At 38.1% G+C, this 18,748-nt stretch overlaps 2 protein-coding genes across 3 annotated transcripts in view; both read right to left on the bottom strand.

The window, feature by feature from the left end:
• The window catches only part of pcp4a (Purkinje cell protein 4a), a 28,588-nt gene extending 25,958 nt beyond the window's left edge, over positions 1 to 2,630 (bottom strand). The window contains exon 1 of one of the 2 annotated variants that reach the window (XM_035666015.1): positions 2,379 to 2,630. In XM_035666015.1, coding sequence (XP_035521908.1) covers positions 2,379 to 2,387 — 9 coding nt within the window. In that variant the 5' untranslated portion in view covers positions 2,388 to 2,630. The remainder of the gene's footprint in view (positions 1 to 2,378) is intronic. The other variant, XM_035666016.1, reaches the window with a different exon arrangement.
• Positions 2,631 to 12,242: 9,612 nt separating this feature from the next.
• Positions 12,243 to 18,748, bottom strand: part of igsf5a (immunoglobulin superfamily, member 5a) — a 10,774-nt gene continuing 4,268 nt past the window's right edge. Inside the window, exons 4-9 of the mRNA XM_035666044.1 lie at positions 16,665 to 16,955; positions 15,448 to 15,567; positions 15,034 to 15,058; positions 14,819 to 14,916; positions 14,649 to 14,698; positions 12,243 to 13,210 (exon numbers count right to left, since the gene is read on the bottom strand). Coding sequence (XP_035521937.1) covers positions 13,115 to 13,210; positions 14,649 to 14,698; positions 14,819 to 14,916; positions 15,034 to 15,058; positions 15,448 to 15,567; positions 16,665 to 16,955 — 680 coding nt within the window. The 3' untranslated portion in view covers positions 12,243 to 13,114. The remainder of the gene's footprint in view (positions 13,211 to 14,648; positions 14,699 to 14,818; positions 14,917 to 15,033; positions 15,059 to 15,447; positions 15,568 to 16,664; positions 16,956 to 18,748) is intronic.

Here is an 18,748-nt window from a genome sequence, read left to right as displayed (position 1 = left end):
TGACTGGAGGGGGGCTTTAAGATTAATGTGAAATATGGTTGACAGTTTGTGCTGAAACTGAGAAGACAAAATATTTTTAACTTCAGTCTCCATGTTGTCATTATTTGCTAGATAGCGCAGCCTGGAAGTGCAGAATTGTTCATTACTATGGTGACGGACCACACATTTAAGCTACTTTCACCACAGGTACCTCCAACTGCCTGATGCTGATGGACACATCCAAAGATGAATCACACTAGATCAGATACCACTAGAGACTCACTTATAGCCTCATTTCTTCACATTAATCCTAGCACAATATAACAATTAATTTGACAATAATATTGATTTTTAGAATGATAATGCATTATTATAAAGTTGGCTAATGTGTGTGTATGTGTGTGTGATTTTTAATATTGTATCAATCATGCCAGCACTCTCTGGCTGTGACGCAGTTTGGATTTAGTTGGTTGTTGTAATGCAGTGTAACATGGCTTTAGGGATTTTATAAAAGTGATTATAAATAATATACTGCCTGTACTTGCCTGAGATGCTATTATCAATGTTCAAGGGCCCCTAGAGAAACAAGCTGCTATACTTTTATATGACAAGAGACTAAATAATTCCTCAGGCTTTGAAGGCAGACACTGAGTGGTAATTAAGCAAGATTTCTCTCTTTTGTCTAGAAAACAGTCCAACACTGGACAGGTCACAGCATAATGATCTAATAGAAATTTAAATCTGCTCTCCTACTTGTGAGAGTGCCAATTATCCTGATGAACACCGAGGCACCATTAAAACTTTGTCTGAGCAGAATAAAGGTAAGGGCAGTAGAGTGTGGAGGTAGATGGAGCCTGCCATTGATTTTTATTGAATTATTCATTTGGAGCAACGTACTCTTGTCTTGTCCGTGGTTCTTTATAGACAGATAAATCCATCACTGACAAGAGCTGCAGCTGAATTTCCTAAGTTTTCCTATGTGTAATTTCTTATTTATGGGACTCTAACTTCACTACACAAGAGGGTAAAAGAGAAGTCAGCAACACGAGTGAATCGTGTACAAAAAGACATCACAAGTCTGCAATAAAAGATTCACAAGGATGGAGGTGGCAGCTGGTGTTCACAGCAGACAGCGTACATGTTGTTGCGCTGATCAAGAGGCAATATCCCAGCCTTGAATAATTATCATAGCAATTAGTTTTATTTTATAGCATATTACTCTCCTGCAAAGTGAATCTCCAACAGAGGACTGCATGCTACAACGATGGGTGTGTAGCTGCCAAGAGTGGACACAATCCATCACAGCAGCTCAACATACAGCAGGACACAGATTAAACACAGACCTACTGTACTGTATGTATTATCTGCCTTTAGTCAGTCTGGTTCCTTGGGGTGAACAAACTCGTGATAAGGTCTTATAGGAGTCAGTGCACACAGCGTGAGAATGTTTTATTTCTCTGGGTTTGCAGCAAGCCTTGAATAATTCAGTGACTGTAGGATGTTCTCGTTGCCAGTGAATCGTCTTTCAGAGCAGATTCTTGCTGAGGTCCCTTCTATAATCTGACATTATCAGAGACTCTCTCTGAAGTCCACCTACAAGTTGTAATGCCAGCAGCCCCATGAAATGATGCACAGTCTAACTGTGTAGGTCAATACTGCCTCTGCTTCATCTGGCATGTGTACATGCTGAATTGAGCTTTGCTTTGAAATGTCAAAGTTAAGCCATATTTACCAACAGGGATGCGTTTAGTCATATTCATTAGCCATTTGTCCTCTGAAGTTTGAGATTTTCAGATCTGCTGCTCATTTTCTTCCCTCCTCAAAAGTGTCAAAGCCCTTCATGTACGTTGGCCAGTCACTGACACTGCTCATCAGTCACATCACAGCATGACAAACACAGGGAATAATTGACTTTTGCACAAACGGTAACTGTCAGGTTGGATTTTGCGGTCCAATGCAATGTGCAGGAAAAATACATATATATTTCAAAAGTATCTAAAATAAATATTAGAATCCTAGAATTTAAAAAAGATCACGTTAATTGTTATTATTAAGGTAATTGTTGCTGTTATTATAATTATCAGTACAATGAAGACACTGAAAAGCAAACTTCTTTCTTTAACACATAACCATGATTCATTCTTTACTACAGTCGTTTGCTCATGCAATATTACATTTCACGACTATATACAAGCCTGAAAAGCCACAGTAAAAGTTCCGGTTGTTGAACAAAGCGCGACGCTCTGCTCCAACATTATACTTGTGCGTCGCTAATGTCTCCAGTTTCTGTTTTAACTTCACAGCAAGTGCTGAAACGTGAGAGTTGTCTTTTAAAACGGATGCTGAGGGATGGCATGAAGGCAGAAAAGGCGGTCTGCAGCCTGCTAAGAAGCACCTACCTCACTCATGGCTGCGCTGTGCGGGTCTGTGTGTGGTTCCCAGGTATGTGTGCTGCGCTCCGGCCGCCTGCTACAGTCCTCTCTCTCCGAGCCGCTGAGCTCTCACACAGGCTGCTTTTATAGCCCCGCTCTCCTCACCACATTTCCATGAGACCAATAGGCACGGAGCTCCTCGTCTCCAGCTCTCCGCTGTGGACCAGCCTTCATATTTTCAATATCATCTGACACGTGTTAGGCTCCTTTTTAGTTCCTGTTGTCAGTGAACATAAGGGCTGATGAAAATTCAAGCAAAAGAATGAAATACACCCCCGCTGAATAATGACGAGTCTGAACAAATTGACCACAACAAGCTGCACATATATTAAATGACAAACAAATTAAATACATTTGGAGTATGACCACGGCTTCATCTTTTTTGGAAGAGAACCTCTTATACACACAGTACCAAATGAGTCATATTGCTGTTTCTGAACATCTGAATGCGGACATCCCCCACACATCTATAAAAAGTATTCACCCTAACTGTTTTAGAGCTGTGAATCACATTGGATATATTTAGGATTTTGGGACACGAGCAACAGAAAATTGATCTAAGTTAAGTATAAACATGAAACAACTAAATCATCCCAAATTGACAGTAAATTTAAACAAACAAACAAACAAACAGAAATCGTCCACCAAAGTTTAGTCCACCACGTGAGAGAAGGACACTTGTAAAGGAGGCCACCAAGAGGTCTGTGGTCACTATGAAGAACCTACAGGTTCCCATGGCTGATGAGATAAGAGATGGGTGCTGCTTTAACAAGAACTCACATGATATGGGCAAATGTTTGTCAAGTGTTTGTGGGGGGTTCTGACACAAGGTGGAGGTTCCATGGTCTGAGACCAAAGCTGAGCTTATGTTTGGTGTAAGCACTCAGCAGTGTTGATGATGATGATGATGATGGTATAGATGATGATGATGATGATGATGGTATAGATGCATGATGATGTGGATGCATTGCGGTAGCAATGTTTAAATCCTGAAGTGACCAAGTCAGAGGCCAGACCTCAATTCACGCCTCAATATGTGCTGTCAGCGGTGGACCATGTTCTGTGAGGCAAAATTAGTTTTTTCAATGCAGTGTGGTGGCTGTGAACTGAGAGATATAACGCTTCTGGTTAAACAAAAAGGGTCTTTATCTTTAACAACAAGATCTATCTCTGTATCTCTCTTTCCATGTTATCAGCAGGGATGCCACCCCCACTGCCTCTCCTCCATGCGTGTTACATATGCATAATGTGCTTCTATTTTATATTTTGAATTAGGTACTATCTAAATGAAATCCGTGTATATTTTTCAGAATAGTTCATGAGAGAAAATAACAGTCTGAGCCTCAGTCAATTGATGTACTTTGACGGGCGCATTTATCCCCAAGGATTATGTTGTAGCCATTGTAGCCAACCCAAAACGTGTAAAAACATGGCCCAGGTTTAAAAATACCAGAATTATCCTTAATCGTATTGGCTGGGGGTGTATTTTTTTTATTATTATCAGCAAATCCAATTAAAAGACCTCTCCAGAGAACTCTACTCTCCAGAGAATAGATATACTGAGCTATTTTTGAATAAACATTGGTCATATATAAATATATATATGAATATAAGTCTGGAGCTAAACAAAAATCATTATATCATTATAATCACAAACAGTGTTAGCTAAAACCTGAGGCGCACCCTTTTATCTAAACATAAACAAAATAATAACCAACTGACCTATTCTGGATTGTCCTGGACCTGAACATATTTGCTATTTTGCACTGCATTAAAGAACAGCAAGAAAACCGGCAATGCTGGCAAGCACATTATACACAGTGTGCTGAAACAACATTTGTCAAAACTGTATGAGGAAGACATAAAGTGCAATAATGACATCAATATGAGGTCATTTGTGGGCATCTTTAAACTAAAACAAATATCTCGTCCGTCACTGAAACTCTGGTGCTCCTCCCAATGATTGCTGCTACAGTTATTGTGTGTGTGTGTGTGTGTGTGTGTGTGTGTGAACAGTTATTAATCAGGCTGAGTTTGGCACATCTGTCACATTTTAATCAGAGCACTCAGCTGCTTAGAGATCCAACACAGCCAGTGTCCCCCAGGATTCACGTTTGGGGACTAATTGATCACCCGTCACTCTGAGCATTGATTTCTGTGGATCACCCATAGACACAGAACTTCATCAGCTACTTGAATTAAGACTCAAGTCTTGAGTAGCACCCAAGTGTAGTTAACTTAGGAGCTCACATCTTTATTGTAGAATTTAATAAATAAGTTGCGCCCATTTATCGTTTTTCACATGATCCATGTTGTTCAGAAATCCCTCATAATATTCTCTAATTAGTATTCCATTAGGAGGCTCTGGAGCTGCAGCACGGCAGTGTGTAGAAGAAATACAGGAAATGCTTTTGAAGCATAGTCAGTTTCCACTGCAAAAAATGGAAAAGGAAAAGAAAATATTATATTATAAATATATAAAGTTATAATATTTAGTTTATTTTGGTTTTAAGTCTTTCAACTCATTGCTGTTCAAAAGCATGTCTAGAAGAAGTGTATTTTTCTATGTCAAGCTGCAGGGCCTTTTTGTGTAATTCTTCAAAGAGGTGAAAAGCTGCATACTGGATGGACAAACATTCATATATATTATATATTCATCTTTGCTCTGTTGGATTGCAAAGGGACATCTATATTTTTTGTGATTCACAGTTTATCACTGAGAAGTGTGTTACCTGGATATTTAAAGCCTATTATCCATATTTTTAGAATGACGATGGATCTTTTGAATGTGAAAAATGTTGCTCATAGTGATAAGTGCACAGAGAATCATCATCTGACTCTGCAGTTCTCTTAAGCTCTATGGCTAGAGAGCTAGCTCTCCTCCAACTAGCTTCTTTCAGCTCATTGTTTTCATTTCCCATAGCATTTTCAGCTGTCTTCATACCAGGTGAATATAGTAGAGGATTTAGCACCTAAGACTTAAAATTTGCATCCTGGATTGTACATCATGTCTCAATGCCCACTAAGGATTCATATTTTTCTCAGGGGTAAGTAGTAAAAAGAAGCCTAAGGGGAGAGTGAATATTGGACTTAAATGTATAATGTTATAAGGAATTCGGTCTAGACCTGCTCTATTTGAAAAGTGTCCTGAGATAACTTCTGTTATGAATTGGCGCGATATGCCCAACTCCAAATGAATGCTAATGTTGCTGTGCCTGCTCGATGTGTAAATAGGAAACTGTATGCTAAAAAGTTTGCCATATCAACATAAATGCATTCCATGCAGTTCACAAAAGGTGCATAAGTTAAACTGAAGGATGCACACTGTGACTTCTGCAGAAAACCTGTACATGACAGTTGACCGTGTATCTTTACATTCAAGTTCATAATAAGGTGACAATATGTCAATGTTGTATTCAGACTGTTTCTGCTGCCCCCAAGTGGCCAAGAAAATCTATTATTATTATTATCTATTAGTAAATTCAATGCATACTCATAGAGACTCATAGAGTCATGATACTGCATTGAATTTACAATAATTAGGCTGACTTCAAGTCTCTTGAATGCATCTTTTGTACTTGATGGACAGAATATACAATATATATATATATATATATAATATCATGGAATAAGGATCAAGATTGTCCAATCCTCGATCTTAAGGAAAAGACTGTAGAGAGATGTAATTTCCCATTCTAAAGGATGATTAAATGCAGAAAATGATGTTGTTTTTTTTAGAAACATAAATTTGAACTGACTTAAGGATTAAGGAATTCAACTTGTTGTTTCTGGGAACAAATTCATTTTGTAATCCATCTATACAGTATGTAATCAGCCTGATATTAAATGTTTTCACGTAATTGAAAAAGTTTGAGGTATTGGCAGTGATTCTATGGAAGCTTGCAATAAAAAAAGCTCTATGAGTTATTATTCCATTAAAAAAATTGCGTTCCCGCTGTGTCCTTACAGTGTTTGTCAGGAATCAGGAGTGCCATGCCAGCATGCATTGATGGCGTATTATAGATGTAGCATTAGTCCAACATAATGGACAATGCATGGAGGAATGACATACACCGTGCCAGCTAATATTTATTTTCATCCTGATCAAAATGAGCCAGCACAGTATGAACCTAGACGTCACCCATTGGTTTGTGGAGTTTTGAAGAAGTTCGGCATTATGGTCGTCAGCATGACAGATGCAGCCAGTGGAGGTGACGCACTACTCATTAGCTGCACAGTTTCGACTAGTCCGTAACGGGAAACAATGGCAGCTCACCTGGTCACACACAATCTCATATTACAGCTAAACAGTAAACTAAAATATGTTCATGAAATGATTTTAGGAGAGAAATAGTCAGTGCAGTAAAATAATCTCGATTCATATCTGATCAGCACTGCCTAGTTTAACAGCTTGATCTGAGTTTGGTGCATTGAGCTGGCTGGACTCACTGAGAATGACCAGTCAATCACAAGGTAGCCACGCCCAAGCATAGCATGAACATGCTGTATGGACGAAGACATTGAACTAGAGACTGAGACCAAAAACTCATCAGGAAACTGTTTACTGAGCAAATAAATCAGGGGAGAAGTCAGGTCATTTTTCTATAAGAGTGCATGGTATCGGTTTTTATTGCAGCCAATGGAGCTCCCCCTGCTGGCCTTTAGATAGAATGCAGGTTTTAAGACACATCTGAATTGGCTTCTTCACAGACCCAGAAGCTCTGTCCATTATATATATTATATATATATTGGCCCAGGTAAAGTGCATGAAAAATTCTAGACACTGCGGAGATCTTTGAGCTAATTTGATAAATCTCAATTTTCTTGCGATATATTTTGTCACGCTGCATCATATTGCCGGGAAATTCATATCTTAAATTAACTCTCAGATGTACATTATTTTCAGCTGAGTTATGAATCCTCCCAGCCACTAATGGTAATTTTAATCATGATCATTTTCAAGTTCTCCATGATCATCTTGTTATCTTGAGAACACAAGTCATTTTCTCTTGATAAATTAGCTTGTCAACTTGAAATATGCCTTTTTTTTGTTGATAGTTAGATAAATTAACTCGTTGTCTCGATAATAGCGTGGAGAAAAAAAAATTATTGCAAGCATGCCATTCTTGACTTCCGTAGAGATTGGGACCAGGTTGATATTTATTTTTGCTGCATTGGGAACACAGTAATGGTAAACACATATATACAGGTCTGTGTGCACACTGAGTCATTATTGCTGCTGGCAAGAATCACAGGCAATCACAGGACTACCTTAATTTCATTTGCAGCTCATTGATCGGAGCGGAGCATTAAAAGAGCTGCGATAGAGAGGAATTCCAAACAATGATGTAAACAAGTGGGCAGTGTAAAGCTGATAGTGATCTACTGTAATGAGTCAGGGTAGATAGGCAACTACATTGACAACCTGTGCATTGTTTGAAAGCACACTGCAAAAACAGCCCTTCTTCAAATACTCTTAAATATAATCAGATTTTCTTGCTTGGCTAAATTTCTTGAACTGAAAGAGAGCATTTTTTCTAGTTTTAAGTCCATTACAAACAATTTAAGCAAGTTTTTCTTATTACAAGCAAAATTATTCAAGATAGAGTTTATTGTAGTATTTTGGTCACTTTATTGAGCTGAATTTAGAATGTGTACCTTAATCTCAGATTAATAATTTATAAAAATTGTTAGCAATAAGACATCATTTATTTAAACAGCATAAGACAAATAAGTAACTTCGTCTTATATTAAGACACCAGATGCATTCTTATATTTAGCACGAATGCTATGAAATGACCCCAGAAAAACTAAACAAAAAGACAAATTTCTCTTAAACTGAGAAGAGAAGACTCATTTCCCAGAAACCAGGCTTTTTTACGTTGAGATTTCTTTTTTGCATTGCATATGTGGAGATTTTTATTCACAGGGCATCCCATTGGTTATACCATTTGTTGTTGATCATTTCCACAGCTTTACTGACCCAGAGCCACACAACAGCTACAGTTTGGATTCTACACTGTGACATGACAGGGAGCATAGTGCATTGCTTTGCGTCACTTTTATGTTTGTTTGTTTTTTACAGCTCCAATAAGTTTGGATGATGTGCAGATTTTAATTTGGTCTAACTTGAGCAATTATGGGATAAAGTAGCAAATGGGCTGTTGGTCAGGCAACTTTAGTCTGACGTTGTGCACATCCTTGGCACTGAAGACTCAAGTTCAATCATCATCACAGTTACTATATGATTGGGCACCTTCTTGAAAATAGATTCAAACAATTTTCTTCATAACCTCTTCTAATCTGCAGCAGGTTTTATGGGAAATGTGTTCTTATTTTGGGAGTGCTACAATGTGTATTGAGTTGGAGTGTAGCCACAGCCCAGAAGTTGATGAACATATTGGCTTTTACAGGGATCAAATCTGCAAACTCTTTCTAAACTCTAAACCTACTCTGCCTCCATCTCCTGAAGACATATTGACGATCTGACAAAGCAAGCACTCTGTGTTCTCTCTTTGCAAGCTAAGTTGCAGGGTTATCCATTACTAGATGCATGACAAGTCTCTCCCTGTCTCTGCCTCAGTCTGACGGTCACCCAGCTTCACTCTGGCTCTCACAATGTTGCTGAGGCATTTATAGATAATAGCTGCTAATAGGCCTGCTATTTTTGGTACTGTTTCTCTGAAGACGCATCTTTCAACAGTTCTTATGACAGTTTTGATTAGTGCATCATACTGTATGAGGTAAGGTCTAAATCAGTCCCATTTGCATTGCTAAAATGATAAGTCAGCACAACCTCACAGCATGATGCAGTAACTTCCACCTGGAAACAAAAGAACACACACACGTGCGCACACACACACACACTCCTGATTATATATCAAACTATGGTTATTGTTAACATGTCACCAATGCAACATCCAATCAATACCCCCTGAGACAAATCCTTGAGCAGCTAAGAAAGTTGAAATCTATCCACAACAACTTCTAATCAACAACCTTGGTTGTGTTGCAAATTGCCATTTCCTTAAAATCACTGCAGCACAGAATGACAAATACTACAAAATAAAACCCTATTTAGTTCTACATATAATAATATAATGATAAAACATTTGAAACTTTGTTAAAATTTCAAAATAAAGACTATCAATCATTAAACATGCATGAAGGAAGAAAATAAGTCTTGCCCAAAGTTTAAAGCTGATTATGAAGGTGCTATATTGCAGCTTTTACTTACAGAAAATCATCAGCAGCTGCCAATGTTTCACAATTCAAGCCTGTCTGGTCAATATACAGCACTTTACTTTCCATTATGTTCTGCCAGCCTGTGGCTTATGCCAGCAGGAGGCATGTGTGCCATCCCAGCTCCCTGCACAGAGCCAATTTGATGATTGAAGTCTGCTTTGGGAGATTAATTTGCCAGACATTCCTTATGTAATGGTAAAACTGCTTAGGGAAGGGCCCTGAAAGCCAGCATGTCTTGACAAGCCACACTATATATGGCTTATCAATAGTCATTACCACAGCTCTATTCATTAATTTTATTAGTTCTATTCATTAACTCTTTCAGCTACTGCCAGCCTGCTGCTTAAGTAAGTATATCTATATTTAGGAGCACCAATGCTGTAAATTGCAATACTGAGAAGTCAAAATAAGTTATGGCTACTTCACAGCAAACCTGAACAGCTAACTAAAATAATATTGAACAATGTTAGTCTCTTAGAAAAGGAAATAAAAAGAGGATTTTCTTTCATATTTATGCAATTTATCCCATGTACTGTAAAAGAACCTAAATGGAAGCGAACATTACTGGCACTAATGTGATTTCCAATATGGAAACAAACAGAGCAGGTAATCGCATTAAGTGTTGGGTTTCCCAGACATGAAGGGTTCTTACTGCAGGCTCACTACCCATCAAGACACTCTGTCAGCATGTCAGGCTGACACAGTGGCGCTCTATTGTGCATCACTCCCATCGTTGGTCCAGACACGGAGACACAAAGCTGAATGACGGTATGCTTACAGTGGACATGTGTGCAGAACTGCACACTGTATGGCGATAAGTCCCTGTATTTTCTGCCACTTATTCAAGTCTGGGTTGCTTTAGTAGCAGCTGGCTCTGTAAAGTATATATTGTAGATCATGCTGTATTTTAAAGCTGCTAGAGCCTGATCAATATGGGATTTTTGAGACTGATACGATCACCGGTAAAAATTCCTCAATTACCAATATGACAGCCGATATAGTGAACTTGTTAGCTGGAATGAAAATAAACTACTTTTCTATTTGGATTGTGCACTGATATGTACTCAGACAGCTGCTTTCTTTAACAAATTACGTTATTAAATAATCCTAATATTATATTTAAGTTAAATATTCTTTAAGATGTTAATAATAATAATAATAATAATTTAACATATACATTGTCAACCAATTCTAGTTGACTGAGAGCTGCCTCTTCTCTCTTACTCGGTGCTGCTTGCCACAGTACTGTAAATCACAGCGCACTCTGCTGGATAAACTTGCAGTGACACCAATGATACTGCAAGCATTTGTATTTTTATTTTTTTAATTATATACCAGTTTAAAAAAATGTTTTATATCTGTGCATATCAGATAACATATATCAATACCGATATGTCTACAATAGGCCAATATCGGCCGATAATAAGGGCCAGTCCATATATCAGTCAGTCTTTTTTATAACATCAATAGATAAAATGTGTACATATATGGAAATGGGTGTACATTTATTTTGACCTCCTCTCAGCTCCATGAAGCATTTCAGCATGTATATCAGTTCATATTGTGGTATTCCAGCCCACAACATGTTTGGCTTCACCATCACCTGTTGATCAGTGTTGAGCATTTGTCACCTTCAAGTTGTAGGTAGAGAATATTGGACTTACATTAACCAGGTGGCCAGAAACAAAGTCCAAATATATCCAAAATTCCAAATATAGTCCATTTTATAGTTGCTCTGTATCTTTATAACTAAACATGTGTTTGCTAACAAGTTAGCCACATCAACATACTATAATAATCTATATTGGCCTTAAAAGAATTTTGTTCACCAAGCTGATGATTTTTTGTTGGTTAGTCATTCTTCTAATTGTATAACTTCTGATGAATACAATTATAATACAATTAAACTGATTCTTGTTTCACTGGGAACCTTCAGTGTTCATGTCTCTTGGTGAGCCTTGGGCAAAAGGACAGTCAGAATGATTGAACCTTTTTGCTGCATGATCTTTTCCGGGAACTGAGGAAACTCATGAATCTGCTGACTGGTCAAACAGAAGCCCCATGGCTTCTACAACTTGTGTATGCTGAAGCATTCATTCACAAACATATAACCCAGAGGCAGACCCTCCAAATCTCCACTCAGACTTGCAGTGACTATTTAGAAAAAGGTCACATTAAATCCAATCATGAATTAAATTAAACCCTTAATTAGCTGGGTCTGATACTGTGGAACTCTGCCACAGCACAGTGAACATCATGTTATCACCTAATTGATCCACAGTAAGAAATGCCAACCCTGGCTTGAATCTGATCCTAAAAAGCTAAACTAGGGGGAGTTTACTCCCTACTGGTGCATCTTGGCCAACAAGTCCGGTTTAATTTGTTTCCTTGCCAAGTAAAGGTCATCTGAGTTCAGCTGCCTCAGCGGCGCAAAAACCATGCTGAGTGGTCAGACTGAATCTGAACTACTGAGGTGCATTGGAATGCAATTCCATAGTAGATATGCTGGAGTGTGCTAATTTAGTGATTCCCAACCTTTTGGCTTGTGACCCCCTAAACTGAAGCAGTGTCTTTATCTGACCCTGCATTACTGGCTGCATAAATCTTCTAGTTCTGACCAGTGTTTTATGTTATTTGAATATTTTAGAGTTTTAAAGAATAAAGTAATTCAGGGAAAAGCATTCAAGATTAGAGGAAAATCTGAAAAGAAAAACATCCAAGACACTGCTGGACACAAGATGTCTCCTACTTCACTGTAAAGTTCTTTCTCAGTGGATGTGCACTGGTGGCTTCGAGTTGCTATGTCACACTGCAGTTAATAAGTTGCATATTGGACTATTGGATATTTCATCAGATGGATGTGAAAACATCCTTCTAGTGTCAAAATACACATGCACATACATCATACTGTAGGAAAAAGAACTAACATATTTTTGAGTGGAGGTGACAACAGACAGACATCATTTAAGGAGGATTAAATACATTTACAGAGCACAACTTTAAGATGGTCCCTTTTGAATATTAAATTAAAATTATATCATGCCTCAATAAAAATATATAGCTCTAGATAAAGTCATTCAATAAAAATATAGCCTCTGTGCTGTTAGTCTAGCATGTGAGAGTTTGTGCCGGTTAAGCCTCAGTTACTGCTCCAGTATATATGTATACCACTAAGTCTTTACTGTAGCACTGAAAACACACATTCAGAAATAACACAAATTGTTAACAGCTGCTGATCCAGCTTTATATAGGCAGTGAACCACATACACGCCCCGTATATATGTTTCATCTGCCAACAGCCTCGACATCCCTGCAGTACATCGGCCTTTGTTCCCAGCAGATTCAGTCCTCCTGCCTATATTTCTCCAGTCTTTAGAAACCACAGTAAGATTCAAGGTACTGTTCAAGTTTGTCCCAAAACTCAAACAGTTGCAGATGTCTTGGTTCTCTGTCTGTCCTTACACAATAGTGACATGTCTGTGTTTCCTGACTCCTGATTCATCCACAGTGATGTAGGCATTTCCTGCGTGGTTACTGTTCACAGCATTAGGCATCTAAAAAATTAAAAGCAAAACAAATGTGACATTAATAATGCATCTAAATTGCTTCTCAAAGATTTGCTCTTTATATTTGCTGTAGTAGTTGATTATATACTGATATTGCCTTTGCTGTTTTTGTTATTGACTTTTTGTTGCCATGAAAAGTGTGTTTTTTTAAAGCGCTATGTAAAATAAATATATTAATGTTACAACAATGTAGACTCATTTTCCAGCCTTTCCCTCTGTGCTTTTTCAAATCAAAATAACACAAACTCTGACTATATTGCCCCACTGAAAAGGCAATCATCTTGGAATTACGAGGCAGTAATTGTGGACTTGAATAATATATTTGTTTAAGAGGCACCTCATTCATTACTTTAATTAGTTGAATGATCAAGCAATGAATTATCCACGTGTGCTAAGGCTGATAAATGACACATGATTAGCATCTTTATGAAGATAATAAATTCACGAGTAGTAATTTCTTCATTTCATTTGTAAGAGCCATGCACAGTGATCTACTGTATATAAATCACAACCTCTCATGTACTCTAGACACATGTAGACAGTGTGAGCTAGAGGAATGATAACTTTTTTATTTATACTTGTGTGTTTTGGTGTACTGTATGCCAACTGTGTGTTTCAAAACTCTATTTACTGATGATTGTGTATAGGGTATGACAGAATTGGTGCACTGTGGGACAGTGCAGGTTCTCCATTATTGTGTATATGTTATGACTTAAATGTAAACAGTGACTGAGGTTTACAAGTGTGTTCTACAGTGCTTTTTGTGTGCTCTTTTCAAATGACACATCAAAAGATTTTTAGCCATGTTGCTCTACAGGCAGTTATTCTTCAGTCAGCACTGGGTATACCCACTGTTGCACATCATTCAGTAGTGCTCCACAAGATTAATTTAGGATGGCGAAGGCAATAAGGAAGTAAGTTAGGGTTAGCTAACCCTAAAGAATAATGGAATACTTGTGTCTAAATGCATACCTAATTACCTAGTTGCCTCATTATTTTGATTGTGAATCCTGCACCTCTTCTGTCACTAAGTTCATTTCACAATGATTCTTACTCCTTGAAGTCAAGCAGCAGTTAAGTGACAATGTTCAAATACTGCTGGCCCATTTTGGGTCAACTAAATATGCAAGAAAAGTCTTACATGTCACTGTTTAAAACACAGGGCGGGGGCCCGATGTATCAAGTTTTTTCCATAAATGAAAAGTACTCAAATATAAATGTGTGGTGTTACAGTCCCTAAGCCAAAAAGGCACGGAAGAAGACCGTTGTGACACATCTTTGCTCTTTGTTATCTTCCCTAAAATATCATGTCCAAAAAACACATTATCTCTGTAACAGAGGTGCCTTTTTAATCTCACTCCCATGACCTAAAAGTGTCCAAGCACACCACTGCATGCTAACATTTTACTGAACATCATAATCCTACCTCAAACGTATTGGAGCCATTTATCTGGGAAAAGCCACTGTCAGTGACACCTGTGGACAGAAAGAAGAGTCACAGGTAGATACTGGCTAGGTACAGCAGGGATAGAATTTCGTAAAATATTTTAATTTAAAGCTTGTGAGTGTTTGTGTACGAGCCCTTATCAGTCTTACTTGTTTGACCGTCTGGTACATATCCTGTGTTCACTTGACCCTGTCTCTGTCCAGCTGCACTGACACCACTTATCTGGCTCTGTGTCCTCACTCTCCTGCTACACACAAACATAAATAACAACAGAGAATTTTACTGTGTGTAGAAACATGTGGAAGAAAATGCTGTTGTAGAGGAAGAATGAAGACGTAGTAATAAAATATTCCTAATTTCTTACCTCATTTCATCTTGGTAGTTGCGTTCTGGAGGGGATTGTGAGATAACAAATTAGTTTATGTACTATAAGGAGTTTTTAGGTGGTTATCAATCAGTCTCAATTTAATACTGATGCTTCTATATGACCTACATAAATACACAAGACCATTCGTGAGAAGATTGACTATTTCTATATATTTATTCTTGCCTGCCACTGGATCTGATTCAGTTGGATTTCCATCAAATTCAGCTAAAATGAGATGATAGAAACACAACAGCGTTTGTCCAGAATCAACAAAAATAGTTCCTTGTAACTACTTTAATGAGGCCTATGTAAGTGGTTTGCTTTTAGTACTTGTAAATAGAGCCAGAATGAACTATAAATTAATCTTTAAGAGGTGTAAATTGTGTTAGACTGCTATAATGAGGGGCTTACGTTTTTCTTTCCTGCGTTTGTAGCAGAAGATGATTCCGATGATTAGCAAAACCAGCAGAGCAAAACTTGTAAAAGACACAACCACAGCTATCAGCACAGTCCAGTCAGGAGGCTTGGGAACTATTACAGGAAAGACCAGAATTAAGAATGGGGAACTCAAAAGAGCTTCTTATTGTAAAATGAACTGTCAGCTAGATATACCTAACACAAACAATACAACGACAGAAGCACAATATTCACTTCAGTTATGTTATTAGAACACACTGTACAGTGAAAAGACTGGAAGCACTAAAATGTGTAGTACATACATTTCTATTTTCTCTGACACCTTTTGTTTAGATGTGAAATTTATGGAGAAGGATCATTATAGCATCATTACAGCCTGAATAGAGAATGCTAAATGAGAAAAAAAACTAATTTAACATATGAGCCATACTGTGGTTTGTAGTTGCAGAAACAGTGCTGCTTAAACAAAGCCTTGTCTCATTCACCATAACCCTTTATCATTAACATACCATGCTCATCCAGACTGTGTCCAAATAAAATATATTTCTCTTACACATCAAAATTGGCTTTCTTTGCTGCAGGACTCTTTCACTCCCATGTTGACTATGTTATGTGTGCACATCCCGGTTGAAACCAGACACTCACAGGGTTGCTGCTGTTAATGTAATTTCTATACAGTATGTGTTAAATGGGTTTTTTATTTAATTAAAAGCTGATTTTATCCAATTATTCTTCAGTTACACGAGTCATACGTTAATGTCGAGGGGTCTATTTGTGGATTCTCAGACATTTCCAAGACAGAATGTACAGTGATGCCATAGAGAGGTATAAAAGAAATTACATCAAAGCAGTAAAATGTCACCCCTTTTTTAGTATTGAGAAAGTAATATTTAATTGTTTGTTAAAGCCATTACGTATAAAATTTGATTGTTTGCTTTAAGACTTAACCTGCTAAACATACACATGTAACGATTGTCTTTGTGAGCATGTAAGAATGTTAGCATGTTGACGTTAGCACCCCCGTAGCATAGCAGTAGACTGGGGCAACCAAAGAACAACACTTTCATATCCTACACTTAGTGCGTTTAATGGGCAACTAACTAAGCAACAAATCAGTGGTATTTTCCAAACTTGAAAGTGTACAGGGAAGAGAGGCTGGGAGGAGGGTTTGTGCCGGACACATTGAGATAAAAAAGGTGTGATCTTCTTACCAACCACCAATAAGACAGAGCTGGATTGCGGGTTTGTTAGCGTGGGCACAGTCGCCCGACACTCCACTGTGGTGTTTCTGATTGCCTGGAAATTCAGGACACTGGTGGAGTTGAAGGAATCCCCATCAGCCATGCTGGTTGTGTTGTACAGGCTGCTGTTCACAGCTTGACCATTCTGGTTCCAGCTGACTGTGGGGATGGGGAACCAAGCAGATGTTACACACCGGAACTCCACCTGCTCGTCCTGCATCACTGTCACATTCCCTTCCATGATGTTGACCGTTCCACTCTCTAAGAGACAGAGACAGAGGAGAGGTTGAGTCAGGAATACAGCATGTTTTTATGATTCCAGTGGTCAGCTTATTCAGTGAGTGATGAGAAAATGTAGTGTCTCCATTAGGTTGGTTTCAGTGCCCTCCCTGAATTTACACCCAACTCCATGAACTGTACAACAGATTATAACACAACTGTTTGCCTGTAATAAACTGAAATTCCTCAGCTACATTAATGCATATTTATAGATCTCTAGAACGTATAATAAGACTATTATAACAGTAGTAAAAGTAATACTTTAAATACTGCTATTTATTGTTTGCAGTGTTAGCATGGATATAAGGGAACACATGGATCATTTTCACGTTCAGCATTCCTGACATCAGCCCGGATATTGAGACAATCTCAAAAACCTGTATTCTTTTATATGAAACTTTCTTTAGTTTGTTGTTAAACAGTATCAGTTTCCCTCATTTCCAGCCCCTTGCAGAAAAGCAATCAATGCACTCAACTGGCAGGTCTATTAAGTGGATTTATTAGCTTTGGCTGCAGGTTTCACTACATGCAAAGAGAATATGTCTGTAATCATGGAAGTCCTAATCAGCAGTGTGAGATGGGGCTCCAACACTTTAATAATCAATATCCATTCACAGCCAGTGACTGGAGCCTAGATGTTCGAGAGTGAGATTACCCTCTGGTTACAGTCATGTTTAGCTGTTTGCGCACAAGGGGGAGCATTTAGAGAATTTGGTTATATAATATTTACATACTGCTGTGTGGGGCCTCGGTTTAGGCTGGTTAATTGGAAAACTGCCTCACAGAGACAAGTATTTATTGGGGATGTGCTCAGTACCCCTTGCTTAAAAAAAGATTAATTTAAAAAAAGATGGCTGGTTAATTGGAAATCTGCCTCACAGAGACTTCCTGAATAAAGTCCAATCCAGAGGTCAAGGCCAAAGCTACTGATGAATAGAGGTCAGAGTTGAGCTGACAAGGGGAAGTGGTCCTTTTGGTGGTATCAGCAAAATGTTCCTCAGCTTTGGGCAGTAACTCTAATAACTCCAATCAAAACACTCCCGTCAGAGATTTTCTCTCAGGCCCCACATCTACATTTCTGAGCATCTGATGTCAAAACATGTCCCACTTTTCCTACATTTACAAGCCAGTGTTTGCAAAACTGTACACACCCCTGCAGTCACATACATATTCATGACATTACAAGATGTTGTTCACTACAGAGTGCACAACACATTTGCACAACTATGCTCATATGTCTGATGCTTCTCTACAATGAATAAGCAGTGTGTAAGATTAAGAGGCCTTTAACACAACAATTATTTTCAGGTGATTATAGACTAAAAAACTAAATGTATTGGATTATATTTTTAAAGTATCACACCCAACCCTGCTTTACACATATCCAGTAAATTGGCTCAAGAACTAGCTGGTGGATTGACACATCATTACGTGCAATGAATGAATCCTAATGACTGTGGTGATTCCCTGACTTTTCTTAGCACCTCCAGCAAGTTGACATATGTGGTTTGAGTGAAATGTCTCGACAACTATTGGAGGAATTGCCTTGAAATTTGGTTCAGAGATTGACATTTCCTTCCAGATTTATTGTAATAAATTTTGTGATTAGTGCTTCTGGGTTTTTCCCCATCATCCTGGCATGGTCATCATCATCCCTCAGCTGACTTTGTGTTTAATGCTAATTAGCAGATATTAGCATGCTAATAGACTAAACAAAGATAGTTAACATGGTATTATATAGCTGCTAAACATCAGTTATATTGCACCCCTATTTA

Source organism: Morone saxatilis, unplaced genomic scaffold (assembly GCF_004916995.1).
Source record: "Morone saxatilis isolate NCDOM2014 unplaced genomic scaffold, NCSU_SB_2.0 Contig20, whole genome shotgun sequence".
Lineage (NCBI taxonomy): Eukaryota > Metazoa > Chordata > Actinopteri > Moronidae > Morone > Morone saxatilis.
Note: the sequence above shows the minus strand (reverse complement) of the source record. Positions and strands in the feature narration are given on the sequence as shown.